This window comes from Chiloscyllium punctatum, chromosome 19 (genome assembly GCF_047496795.1).
Source record: "Chiloscyllium punctatum isolate Juve2018m chromosome 19, sChiPun1.3, whole genome shotgun sequence".
Classification (NCBI taxonomy): Eukaryota; Metazoa; Chordata; class Chondrichthyes; order Orectolobiformes; family Hemiscylliidae; genus Chiloscyllium; species Chiloscyllium punctatum.
This window is the reverse complement of record NC_092757.1, coordinates 86,565,655-86,580,165: the sequence shown is the minus strand read 5'-3', so window position 1 is coordinate 86,580,165 and position 14,511 is coordinate 86,565,655. Positions and strand designations below refer to the sequence as shown.

The following is a 14,511-nucleotide window of genomic DNA, read 5'->3' as shown; positions in this document are numbered from 1 at the left end:
CAGCAATATTAAAGAGTCACTCATTCAAAAAGCTTTGGTAGAAGCTCTGAGAAACAAAATAATTAACTGCTGATGATTTATATGCAGAAATCTTGCCAAAGCTTTCAACCCTAACTACAGATGATCCAACTCTTACAGCTCTGAAAAAAGCGATAGTTAAAAATTAATCTTGATCAGAAGATTTAGTTGAAAAATAGCTTCAAAGTAATGACCATATTCTACATCAGAAGGGGAGGTAGAGATGGATGATGAGGGGAATGGGAATGGGTCTGTGTGGTACCCAATGGATGTTAATGGGGTCGGAGCATGGAGACAGAACAATATAGACAAGAGAAATAAAACAGCTGTTGTTTTTTTCCCTTTTTTTAATGGAGGATTGGAACAAATGGAGCTCTCAATGCAAATAAGCTCTGGAAATGTTGCTCAGTCAAGTGAGAGAAATGGTGATACATTCCTGAGGAAAATAAGGGGATTGATACCCATCAACTTCTGGCAAGAAGTGAAACCTCTATCCAGACTGGCTGGGCCAGTGGTGAGTTTATACCCAATAACATTCTATTATATCATTCATCATTATTTTCAATGAACCCACTCGGGCAGGTTATAGCACCCCTCTGGGACTTGAACTCTGACCTTCTGGCTCAGAGGTAGGGACACTAACACTGTGCTAGAAGACCCCATTTCATATTACTCATACTCTGGTCTCTCCTGAAATATTTCAAATGGTGAATAAAACCAATTTCTTTTCTAATCAATTTGTTCAAGATTGCTGTCCCATGCCTCTGGGACAGGTGGGCCCTGAACCCAGGCCTCCTGGACCAGAGTTATGGACACAATTATTGTATTACAAGACCCCAGTTTGACATTGTTCATAGACTGCTTTTAGCTGAAATGTATTGATTTGTAGATAAATCTAATTTTTATCACCTCCTTCAATGAATTGATGAATACAGCTCAAATCTCTGCACCCACATGTATATGCTGTTTCCATTAACTCTGATTCAATCACCCTCACTAATTATAAAATTTCTGTCACTGATTTCATTTCTACAGAATCATTTTTTAAATAAAATCCACAGCAATACCCATGGTTGCTCCACAAGCCCCTACCTTACAGGCAAAAAACGTCACCTTGATTCAAAGACTATTATTTATTATTTGGGTATCCTGATGTTGAAACCTGTCATCACTGAATGATTTGCCTGAGTTGACTTTTCCCTTCATGACCTTGAAGACCTCACTGATATCAATTTAAATCCTATCAGCTCTTTGAAGAGGAAAGGACAATTGTTTCAAATTCAGTTTAATTATAGCAAAAGTATGAAATAAATTGTTCAAAGTGAATGGCCAGTATATGCTATTTATAATTTATTTTTCTTTGACAGTGTCTGACAGAGCTAATGACACTCCTAATAAGTATTGTCAGCTCTGCGTTCTGTGGGCATTTAGGAAAAATTGAATTGGACGCAGTCAGTCTTGCTACAGCGGTGAGTTTATGTTAAAAATGTGTTCATTTATTGATCCTAATGTTTAGATTAGATTCCCTACAGTGTGGAAACAGGCCGTTCAGTCCAATATGTCCACACCGACCCTTCAAAGAGTAGCCCATTTCCCTCTGACGAATGTATCTCACACTTATGGGTGATTTAGCATGGCCAATCCACCTGGCCTGCACATCTTTGGACTGTTGGAGGAAACCCACGCAGACACGGGGAGAATGTTCAAACTCCACATAGTCACCCAAGGCAGGAATCGAACTCATGTCCCTGGCACTATGAGGCTGCAGTGCTAACCACTGACCCACCATACCACCCCCTCCTGTATGTCTCCTGTATAAAACAGTGATGAAGTTGCATTGCTTCCTATCAGTGTCAAGCTCAGTGCCATTACCAGCTGATGAGCTCCTCCTTGTGAAAAAGCCTGGTCTTTATCTGCTGCTCTCAATGAAAGGGCAACTGGAGCCCAGCAGCTGCTTCAGTGCCCCCCCCCCCCCCCCCAGGCTAAAGATCAGGAATATCAGCTCGGCATTCCAGCTCATCACTGTTCTCCATGAGCCATCCTGGAAGTCGCATGACATTGGGTGAGGGTGAGATTGGGCTCCGTCTGAATGCCCTCCATGGGGAGATCACCCTCTGGCAGTCACTTGGCTAACACGAGAGGACTGGTCACTTGTGTCAGGCACTCAGCGGTTGGGGAGGCTCTTGGAATGTAACCAACAATAACACCAGCTTTCATTATAGAGCAGCTTTAACACACCGACACATCCCAAGGAACCTTACCGGGTCATTAACAGACACAAACAAGATGACACCAAGTTATGGGTGGGATGTTCTGAGGAGGGTTGGTGCACAATATGATGGGCCGAATAGCCTCTGTCTGCAATGTAGGGACTCCATCATCCCCTGTCTGACATGTGAGGACAGGTCATTTTTGAAGGCATCCACAGGCTGTTGATGGAAGCATCACATGGAGCTGTAATAAAATCAACAACAGCCTGCATTGTTGTAGCACCTCTTCGATAGAAACAATCCCAAGGCATGTCACTCGATCAGAAAAAGAAAAAATTGACACTGAGACAAAGTGACACGAGGATAGAGGACTGAAATTCATATCAAAAAGATGAGCTTTACCTTGTGTCTGTAAAGGAGAGGGGGGCGTGGGCAGAGAGGACAATCACAAAGACAGGGCGTTTTAAGATGGAAATTTCACAACCTGTGTCCTGTCAGCTAAAAAGACAAGCACCAAGGGAAGGAAGTGGGTGATTCATTAAAGATCAGAATAGGAGAAAAGCAGGGCACCTGGAGAGCTGTGGGGATCAAACAGGTTACAAAAATAGGTAAGAGTGAGATTAAAAAACCATTATACACTACAGTAAAAATTCTAACTATGAGGCATTGCCAATAATTAGTAGCCAATGTATTTTAATAAAACATTGACAGTGTCTTCACTAATGTTTTTATTAAGCAGCAGCCCATTCATTTCAAAGGACAACATAATCTTCGCTTTTACGTAGCCTCATACATAGTGTAACATACAGGGACAGTATGCTCATCCAACATACTGTCATTTATTGATCCTAATGTTTAGATTAGATTCCCTACAGTGTGGAAACAGGCCGTTCAGTCCAATATGTCCACACCGACCCTCCAAAGAGTAGCCCATTTTCCTCTGACGAATGTATCTCACACTTATGGGTGATTTAGCATGGCCAATCCACCTGGCCTGCACATCTTTGGACTGTTGGAGGAAACCCACGCAGACACGGGGAGACACTGGTGCTCATCCAACATGAGAACGTCTGGGTTACTGTGTACCTAAGGTGCTCATTGGGGTCTTTGTCTATGAGTGAGGGAGGCTTGGTGTGAATTAGGTCAGCGACGTCAGAGTTTGGATCAGTTCAGATCAGGGAGGGTGGGAAATTGGAATTGGCCATAAGACTATAACATATTGGACCATTCAGCCCATTGAATCTGCTCCATCATTTAATCACGGGCTGATATGTTTCTCAACCTCTTTCTCCTGCCTTCTCTTCGTAACCCTAGATCCCTTTACCAATCACAAACCTTTCTTTCTTTGTCTTAAATACACTCCACAGCCCTCTGTGACAATGCGTTCCACACATTCATCGCCCTCTGGCTGAAGAAAGTTCTCCTCATCCCTCAGAAAAAAAACATTTGAGCAGTTCAGTCTGAAGCAAACAGAAGATTATCGAGGATTTGTATTCCACAGAATCACAGAATGTTATGGCATAGAAGGAGACCATTTGGTCCATCGTATCTGTGTTGGTTCTAATACCTAGTGCCAATTTCCTGTCATTCCCTCTTTTCCCTGCGTGCCATTACAATCCACATAATTATCTTCTTACATGCCTGAGTTGAACCTGCCTCCACCACGTTTCCTGGCAGTGCATTCCGTTCCCTACCTACTCAGTGTGTGAAAAAGCTTTACTCCCACTCGCCTTCAATTTGTTTGCAGAGAAAGAATAAAGAACAAAAACTAAATCACCATGGTCATCTATTCATTTATATGGTATGATTGCAACATTTAGAAGGCATCTGGATGAATAGGAAGGGTTTGGAGGGATATGGGCCGGGTGCTGGCAGGTGGGACTAGATTGGGTTGGGATATCTGGTCGGCATAGACAGTTTGGACCGAAGGGTCTGTTTCCCTGCTGTACATCTCTATGACTCTATATAAATATTTGGATATAAACTCTGTTTTATGCTGTAGCATATCAGCTTCCGGTTGTAAGTTTGCTCGCTGAGCTGGAAGGTTTGTTTTCAGACATTTCGTCACCGTACCAGGTACCATCATCAGTGAGCCTCTGGTGAAGCACTGGTGTTATGTCCCACTTTCTATTTGTGTCTCTTGGTCTCTTAAAGTGGGTGGTCTCATTTCCAGTTCGCTTTCTCAGAGGTTGGTAAATGGAGTCCAAATCAATGTGTTTATGGATGGAATTCTGGTTTGAATGCCAGGCCTCCCGGAATTGCCGTGTGTGTCTCTGTTTAGCCTGTCTCAGGATGGATGTGTCGTCCCAGTCAAAGTGGTGCTTTTCTTAGTCTGTCTGCTGATTCTTAAACAACAAACCCAAACAAGCAGACTCAACACACCCAGAAGCTCTAGCCACACTAACGTACATCAAAGATATCTCCGAGATGACTACCAGACTACTCCAACCCCTTGGCATCATGGTAGCCCTCAAACCTACCAACAGGCAGCTACTGATGAAGTCTAGATTAGAGTGGTGCTGGAAAAGCACAGCAGTTCAGGCAGCATCCGAGGAACAGGAAAATCGACGTTTCGGGCAAAAGCCCTTCATCAGGAGTACAGCTGTATTCCTGATGAAGGGCTTTTGCCCGAAACGTCGATTTTACTGCTCCTCGGATACTGCCTGATCTGCTGTGCTCTTCCAGCACCACTCTAATCTAGACTCTGGTTCATAGCATCAGCAGTCATTGTTTTTACCTAGCTACTGATGAACCTAAGGGACCCTATACTAACAACCAGCAAAACAAATGTCATTTACAAAATACCCTGCAAGGACTATAACAAACACTACATTGGACAGATGAGTAGGAAACTAGCCACCAGGATACACGAATACCAATTAGCCACCAAAAGACATGACCAACTCTCACTAATATCCTTATACACAGACAAAGAAGGACACTAATTTGACTGGGATGACACATCCATCCTAGGACAGGCTAAACAGAGACACACACAGGAATTCCTAGAGGCCTAGCATTCAAACCAGAACTCCATCAATAAACACATTTGATTTGGACCCCGTTTACCAACCGCTGAGAAAAAGAACCAGAAATGATATCACCCACGACAACAGACCAAGATACACAAATAGAAAGTGGGTCACTAACACCGGTGCTTCAGTGGAGGCTCACTGATGATGTTATCTAGTACGGTGACGAAACCTTCTAGCTCAGCGAGCAAACTTACAACTTGAACCTCAACCTGAGATACATATCTTCTCAAAAATCGCAAACATGTTGGTTTCCTCCAGGGTGATCCTCCTAAATGCTTTCTTTCTATTTTTGTTTTTGAACAGTCAGTAACTGTATTAGGTATCTCCATAGGTGTTGGATTGTCTACAGCGTGTGATACGTTCATATCTCAGGTAGGTGCAGCTAACTGCACGTTGTACAAGGGAAAGTGATGCCCTCTCAACAGTTATCATCGAAGAATAAGCTTTAAATTCTGTGCTTTAGGAAAATCCACACCCGTGCAAATGTGAGCTGCTTGCTCCAAGGAAGTATCAGATACAATTCCTGGTCTTAAAAAAAAGCAAATTACTGCAGATGCTGGAATCTGGAACCAAAAGAGAAAATGCTGGAAAATCTCAGCAGGTCTGGCAGCATCTGTAAGGAGAGAAAAGAGCTGATGTTTCGAGTCTAACTGACCCTTTGTCAAGGTTAGACTTGAAATGTCAGCTCTTTTCTCTCCTTACAGATGCTGCCAGACCTGCTGAGACAATCCCTGGTCTGCCCTGAGTGTGTTGACCTTAGTCATTTCAAGTCTGCCCCAACTGGCTTCAACAATACTGAGTTATAGATAGTAAAGAACAAAGAACAATACAGCATAGGAACAGGCCTTTCAGCCCATCAAAACTGTGCCAACACACAGTGCCTTTTGAAACTACGACCGTTTGGCTCTACACTGCCTTTGTCTGTCTATACCCTGTGTATTCATATGTTTGTCAAATTAATCCAGGAGTCCTGAACTAACAGGCCAGGATGATAAGTATAAATTGCAGCTTTGGAGTTGATGTAAAACAGAAACATCCAAAACAGGAGCAGAAGTTGGCCAGTCAGCCCATCACTCCATCATACAATATGATTATAACTGATAGTCTAACTCAGTCCCCCGTTCCTGCTTTCTCCCCATACCCTTTGATCCTTTTAGCCATAAGATTTATATCTAATTCCTTGAAAATATTCAATGTTTTGTCCTCAACTGTTTCCTTAGGCAGTGAATTCCACAGGCTCACTACCCTCCCCATCTCAATCCTAAATGGCCCACCCCATATCCTGAGACTGCGACCCCTTGTTCTGGACTCCCTGGTCATTGGGAAAGCCCTTCCTGTGTTTATCCTGTCTAGTCCTGTTAGAATTTTATAGGATTCCATGAGATTCACCTTCATTCTTCTGAACTCCAGTAAATACATACATAACCGATCCAGTATTTTCTCATACAACAGTCCTGCCAACCCGGGAATCAGTCTGGGAAAGCTTTACTGCATTCTTCTGTAGCCAGAACATTCTTCCTCAGATAAGGAGGCCAAAACTACACACAAGGACCAAACAAAAAAGCCGATACAGTTAGTTTCTGGGTTGTGAAAGGGTTCCACTCTGGAGTCCATCTTTGAGTTGATTTATATGCAAATTGGAACACAATACAGAGCAATATAAAGCCAAAGTTTGTAAGTATAGAAATGTTCATACATCTAGTCTTTAAAATTATGGGTATGGGATCACATTTATAAGTTCGGGAGCCAATGGCCTGGTGGTTTAATCAGTAGACTATTAATCCAGAAAGTCCGCTAAAGTTCTGAGGACTGTCGCGGCTGATAGTGTAATTTGAATTGAATAAAAAAAGTCTGGAATTAAGAATCTACTGATGACCATGGAGCTATTACTGATTATCAGGAAAACCTATTTGGCTCACTAATGTCCTTTAGGAAAGGTGGTCTACCATCCTCACCTAGGAGAAAGTGAGGACTGCAGATGATGGAGATCAGAGTCAAAAAGTGTGGTGCTGGTCAGGCAGCATCCGAGGAGCAGGAGAGTCGATGTTTCAAGTTTAAGCGCTTCATCAGGAATGTTCATCCTCACCCAGCTTGGCCTACATGTGACTCCAGACCCACACCAATGAGTGGCTTTGAGGAGAACTTGCAGGTAGTGATGTTCCCATGTATCTGCTGTCCTTGTCCTTCTAGTGGTCATCAATTTGGAAGGTGGTGTCTGAGGATCTTTCATGAATTTGTACAGTGCATCCTGTAGATAATACACATGACTGAGCGTCAGTGGTGGAGGGAATGGATGCTTGTGCAAGTGAGAAAAAAATATGAGCGCTGATAAATCGGATATTTGCAAATCAGGAACACCTGTAGTAAATTCTTTGAAAGAAATTTAAGAGAACATAATAACCAGTGTTCTGAAAAACCGAAAGGAATAGATATGGCTAGCACACAATCTAACTGGCTTTGGACACAGAATTAAGAGATGCTGAAATGACAAGTTAAAATGATGTGGACTTGGCTTTCAAACACTTATCCCCAACCAAGAGAGGCTATTTGGACTGGTCTCACCTCAGCTGTTAATGTTTTGTTGATTAGCAGTTAAGAAAGAATCTGATAGCTGTTTAGACTGATGGTTATACGCTGAAGTCTAAATAGAGGTATTTGAAATGTATCGACAAAGAGGCAGTTGCTTGAAGTGTACATAATATGTTTTAGATTCATTGTGGTTTCAATAAACAACATTCCTGATGAAGAGCTCAAAACGGCGATTCTCCTGCTCCTCGGATGCTACCTGACTGGCTGTGCTTTTCTAGCACCACACTTTCTGACTCTGAGCGCATGTTAAGTGATGAACAGGAATGGTTTACATTCGTTCTAATCCGGCTTTGGTTAAGGGATAGAATTATTTTAATTATCTTTTGATTTGCAATGTTGCTGCAGTTATTATCGAAAAGTACTGTCTATTTGATAGTGATGTAACAGTTAATATTGATCCAATTTACTTTTACAAATCCTTTATGTTTACTTTCAGACCTATGGCAGTAAGAACCTGAAGCGAATTGGAGTGATTCTCCAAAGAGGGATTCTCATTCTCCTGATCGTCTGCTTCCCCTGCTGGGCTCTCTTCATCAACATCGAGCACATTTTATTGGCTTTCAAACAGTCTCCTGCAGTAGCCAAGTGAGAACCTTGTCCATTTCTCATTTGCAATTTTATTCCATCTTGCAGGTACCCTGACCAGCCACATAATGAAGGAACTTGCTCCCCTACATATATTAACGATGTGGTGGTGCTGGTGTTGGACTGGGGTGGACAAAGTCAGAAGTCACATGACACCAGGTTATAGTCCAACGGATTTATTTTAAATCAAAAGCTTTCGGAGTGCTGTCCTTTGTCAGATAAAGGGACACTTCACCTGATGAAAGAGCAGCGCTCAGAAAGCTTGTGATTTCAAATAAACCTGTTGGACTATATTAATGGGATGTTGTAAGTCATTTACAGTTTACACTAATAGCTTCAATCAGGAGAGTGAAGCCATGGTAACTAAATTAGCAGACAACACCAAGCTAGATAAGAAAGTGTGTGGTGAAGAAGACATGAGGAGATTGTGCCTGGATATGGATAGGCTGAGCAAGGGGGCAAACATCTGGCAGATTGTGATAAAATGGGAAGCTGTACACTTTGGCAGGAAGAATTAAAATAAAGTGTATCATTTAAAGGGAGAATTACTGCAGAATTCCGAGTTGTAGAGGGATTAAGATGTCCTGATACATGAAACAGAAAAAGTTAGTATGCCGATACAGCACATAATCAGGAAGGCTAAGAGAATGCTTTCCTGCACTACAAGAGGAATTGAACCTAAAAGTACCGTTGTTATGTTTCAGTTATACTTGGCATTGGTGAGACCACATCTCGTGCACTATGTATGTTTTAAGTCTCCTTATTTAAGGAGGGATGCAAATGTATTGGAGGTGGTTCAGAGGAGGTTTATTAAATTGTTACTTGGAAATTGGTTTGTCTTATGAGGAAATGTTGGATGGATAGGGATTATTCCCACTAGAGTTCAGAAGAGTGAGGGGTTACTTGATGGAAACGCATACGACCCTGAAAGAACTTGAGAAAGGGACGATGGAACATATGTTGCCTCTTGTGGGGTAAGTCCAGAACTAGAGGGCTCTGATTTAAAAGTTGGAACACTCTGCCAGAACAGAGATGAGGAGAATTTGCTTCTCCCAAAGCATTGTGTGCCTCTGGACCTCAGCCTCTGAGGCTGGGCCATTGAATATGTTTGAGATAAAAGTTGAAAGATTTTTGTTAAGTAGGGAGTCAATGGAAGTAGATGGGAATGTGGCATTCAAAACGCAGAGAGATCAGCCATGATCTTAATGAATGGCAGAGCAGGCTCTAGGGGCTTAATGGTCTGCTGCTCCTCTTTTGTATGTTCCCATTAGACGACAAAACAAATGTTAATTGCTTGCCTGGACCAATGTTGTGCCAGACTAAATAACAGCAGAAACATCAGTGTTGCCTCAGGTCAATCTCCAAAGCAACATTTTGTGTTTTGCCTAGCAGTCTGACTGTGACTCGACAATGTAGTAGATCTTACCTACAGCCTCATTGACTCATATGTGCTTCATGACAGAGTTTGAATTTACCATTGGTGAGAGGTGGCGAAGCTCTATGTTTTGATTATGGTGAACAGTATCACTTATTTTTCTTGCAGGTTAACACAAAGCTATGTGACGATATTCATCCCTGGTCTTCCTGTAAGTAAATTGTTATCAATAGCGAACACGCAAGCAGACAGATCAATAGACAGCAAAAGTTATTCATCACCCAAAATGTAGACAGTCTGCAAAGTGGGTCCACCTGTGACTAACTGGATAGATCCATTAAACCAATCTGGTCAGGTCAGTTTGACCAACTAGGGGAGGCCACAAATGGGAGGCATAATGACCGCTGGCCCTATTTGGGAGATGATGGCTGTGTGGTATTGTGACTGGATTAGTCATCTACAGAGTCAGGTAACATTCCAAAGATCTGTATTCCAAATCCACCAGGGCAGGTGGTGAAATTGGAGTTCAGTAAAAGAAAACTGCTGGATCCATAAGATCTCTTGTGGCACAGTGGTAGTACCCCTATCTCTGGAATAGGAGGCCTAGGTTCATGTCTCATCTGCTCCACATGTGTTGTAATATTGATTAAACTATCTTTGACTGATAACCCATGGCTTGGTGCTGGAAGACGTCTTAAGCCAACCAAAGACTTGCTATAGAGTTTCAGCACTTCACCGAGATGCTGTACGTTTTATCCAGTGCCTTAAACCAATGCTGTTACATTCACATTGAGAGGGTGATCTGGAGTATCTCAAGGTGGTATGAGTTTGTGCATATGCTGAGGCTGCTTGCTTATAACTCTAAGGAAGGCTGTTCGATTTCTTAGATACCATAACACTCCTTTGTATAGAAGGTTCTCAAATACAGCTCACTAATGTCGGGCCTAACCCCTCTTGCTTCACATTCTCATCCTCAGCTGGTAACTTCTCTCTTACTTATTGCATCATTGTGATTTGCATAAATCCCATTCCACCACTGCCTTCTCCAACACGAACTGCTACACCCCCTGTAGGGAGAGCTCTTGAGGTGCAGAATAAAGAACAAAGAAAATTACAACACAGGGACAGGTCCTTCGGCCCTCCAAACCTGCACCAATCCAAATCCTCTATCTAAGCCTGTCGCCTATTTTCTAAGGAGCTGTATTCCTCTGCTCTCTGCCCATCCATGTGTCTGTCTAGATACATCTTAAATGACAATGTCATGCCTGCCTCTACCACCTCTGCTGGCAACGCGTTCCAGGCACCCACCACCCTCTGCATAAAGAACTTTCCACACATATCTCCCCTAAATTTTCCCCCCTCACCTTGAACTCATGATCCCTAGTAATTGAGTCCCCCACTCTGGGGAGAAAGCTTCTTGCTATACACCTTGTCAATATCTCTAATGCTTTTGTAAACTTCAATCAAGTCATCCCTCAAACTCCTTCTTTCTAATGAAAATAATCCTAATCTACTCAATTTCTCTTTATAGCTAGCATCCTCCATACCAGGCAACATCCTGATGAACCTCCTCTGCACCCTCTCCAAAGCGTCCACATCCTTTTGGTAATGTGGCGACCACAGCTATACACAGAATTCTAAATGTGGCCGAACCAAAGTCTTATACAACTGTAACATGACCTCCAACTCTTGTACTGAATACCACATCCAATGCCCTATGCCTTCATGACCACTCCACTGACCTGCATTGCCACCTTCAGGGAACACTCAGATCTCACTGTACATCAATTTTCTCCAGGACATTTCCATTTACCATATGGTGCAGTCTAGCATTTGATCTTCCAAAATATATCACCTTGCACTTGCCCAGATTGAACTCCATCTGCCATTTCTCTGCCCAACTCTCCAATCTATCTATATTCTGCTGTATTCTCTGACAGTTCTCTTCACAATCTGTTGCTCCAATCTTAGTGTCATCTGCAAACTTGCTAATCAGACCACCAACACCTTCCTCCAGATTATTTATGTAGACCACAAACAACAGTAGTTCCAGCACGGATCCCTGCAGGACACCACTGGTCACAGTTCTCCATTTTGAGAAACTCCCTTCCACTACTACTTTCAGTCTCCTGTTGCCCAACCAGTTTTCTATCCCTCTAGCTAGTACACCCTGGACCCCATGCAACTTCACTTTCTCCATCAGCCTACTATGGGGAATCTTATCAAATGCCTTACTAAAGTCCATGTATATGACATCTACAGCCCTTTCCTCATCAATCAATTTGTCACTTCCTCAAAGAATTCAATTAAGTTGGTAAAACATTAACTACCCTGCTCAAAGCCATGTTGCCTATCACTGGTGAGTCCTTTTTTTTCCAAATGGGAATAGATCCTATCCCTCCATATATTCTTCAGCAGCTTCCCTACCATTGATGCCAAGCTCACCAGTCTATCCTTGCTATCTTTCTTAAACAAGGGGACGTTAGCAAATTTCCAGTCCTCCTGGACCTCACCCATGCTCAAGCATGCTGCAAAGACATCTGTTAAGGCGCCAGCTATTTCCTCTCTTGCCTCCCTCAGTAATCTGGGATAGATCCCATCCGGACCTGGGGACTTGTCCACTTTAATGCCTTTTAGAATATCCAACACTCCTCCCTCCTTATGCCAAATTGACTGAGAGTAATCAAACATCTACCCCGAACCTCAACATCAGTCAGGTCTTCTCCTTGGTGAATACTAACGCAAAGTACTCCTTAAGAATCTCACCTATTTTCTCTGACTCGACGTATAACTTTGCTCTTTTGTCCTTGAGTGGGCCAACCCTTTCTCTGGTTACCCTTTTACTCCTCATATACGAATAAAAGGCTTTGGGATTTTCCTTAACCCTGTTTGCTAAAGATATTTCATGGCCCCTTTTAGCCCTTTTATTTCCTCATTTCAGATTGGTCCTATTTTCCCGATATTCTTCCAAAGCTTCATCTGTTTTCAGTCGCGTAGACCTTATGTATGGTTTGTTTTTCCTCTTAGCTAGTCTCACAATTTCACCTGTCATCCATGGTACCCTAATCTTGCCATTTCTATCCCTCATACTCCCAGCAACATGCAATGGCAGTATCCCTACCTGTCAGCCAGGAGGCCCAGGTTCATGTCCCACAGCTCCAAAGGTGTGTCTGAACATCTCTGAACAGATTGATTAGGAAAATATCAGAACGAAATGAGTCACCACCTGATGGACATAGTCTGACAACGTGAAACCTTTGCCATGACAATCCAATCCCAACTCAACAGTAATGAATTATGCAAATGATATTGCAGCCAAAACAATGAATTTCATTTGAAATAGTCAATACAGCGAAGATAACTTACACAAATATCTCTACACTACTCCCAGTACATATGCGGTCCCACTGCAGTTTGAAATTCTCTAATCACTGCTTTCTGTGTGTATATTTTTCTTTTCCCACTGACTTGAAGCCTCTTCCTTAAAAAAAAAATCTACTTTTAACTTGTTTTCTATGTTTGCAACACTTTGCCTATGAGGGTTTCATGTTTTAGTATGATCTTTCTGCATTCTGAGCTAATTCTTTAAATGTTTGTCATTGGTGACCCTACCATCAGGTATTTCAAATTAATTCCTAAATCTAACTTGGCTAACTTTCACCTCATATGGTTTACTTTGTCTCAGTTTAAGCTTCATCTGAAATTCAAGTTTCACAACATTGCGTTCAAACTTGACATAAAGTTTCATCATAATCATGATCACTCTTCCCTGAGGCTAATTATAGTAGAGTTGTTAATTTATCCTTGGTCTGCTGATTTATTTGAAAGCCAGATAGTGTAGCACTCTCTCAGCTGCACTAAGTATGTCAGCCTTGATTCTTGTGTTTGAGTTTCTAAAATGGGACTTGAAGCCACAACCTGCTGACCAACAAGTAAAAGTGCTAACTAGCTCAGTAATGTGTTCAAAGTTTGGGAGAAGATTTGTAGTTCGGGTGCTCGTTGTTGTGGTTCTGTTCGCCGAGCTGGGAATTTGTGTTGCAAACGTTTCGTCCCCTGTCTAGGTGACATCCTCAGTGCTTGGGAGCCTCCTGTGAAGCGCTTCTGTGTCCACATCGACCTGGACCCAATATACCGACCACTGCAGCGGACAGCTGGAACTGACAACCGGAAGCGGCAGATACAAATCACTATAAATGCCGGAAGCGCTTCACAGGAGGCTCCCAAGCACTGAGGATGTCACCTAGACAGGGGACGAAATGTCTGCAACACAAATTCCCAGCTCGGCGAACAGAATCAGTAATGTGTATTTGGACTTTTCAAGTTCTAGGCTGCTATAGCTTGGACCATTGGGCATATTTCCAAAGCAGTTCTGGTTCAAAACTTCAAAGGAGTATGAGTCTAGATTTCTTTACCATTTCAACAGTGATGGACACATTGTCCGATCCTAACTATTTTCAATATTCTTTCTTAGGCAGCGTTTCTTTATACCTTAGAGGTCAAATACCTTCAGAACCAGGTAAACTCAATTAATGTGGGAGTGTGGATGAAATTACTTTAATAAATAAGGGGTTGTTTAACTTGGATGGCTGGTTTGTAATACAGAGAGACACCAACTGTATGGGTTCAATTCTCACACTGGCTGAGGTTACCATGAAGAACTCTCCTTCTCAACCTCTCCCCTCGCCCAAGGTGTGATGGC

The 14,511-nt window shown here is 42.5% G+C and overlaps 1 protein-coding gene across 1 annotated transcript in view; it reads left to right on the top strand.

Annotated features, from left to right (window-relative positions):
- The window catches only part of LOC140491571 (multidrug and toxin extrusion protein 1-like), a 49,113-nt gene that overhangs the window by 12,975 nt on the left and 21,627 nt on the right, over window positions 1-14,511 (top strand). The window contains exons 3-8 of the mRNA XM_072589961.1: window positions 375-532; window positions 1,386-1,487; window positions 5,567-5,635; window positions 8,289-8,437; window positions 9,981-10,023; window positions 14,284-14,328. Coding sequence (XP_072446062.1) covers window positions 386-532; window positions 1,386-1,487; window positions 5,567-5,635; window positions 8,289-8,437; window positions 9,981-10,023; window positions 14,284-14,328 — 555 coding nt within the window. The 5' untranslated portion in view covers window positions 375-385. The remainder of the gene's footprint in view (window positions 1-374; window positions 533-1,385; window positions 1,488-5,566; window positions 5,636-8,288; window positions 8,438-9,980; window positions 10,024-14,283; window positions 14,329-14,511) is intronic.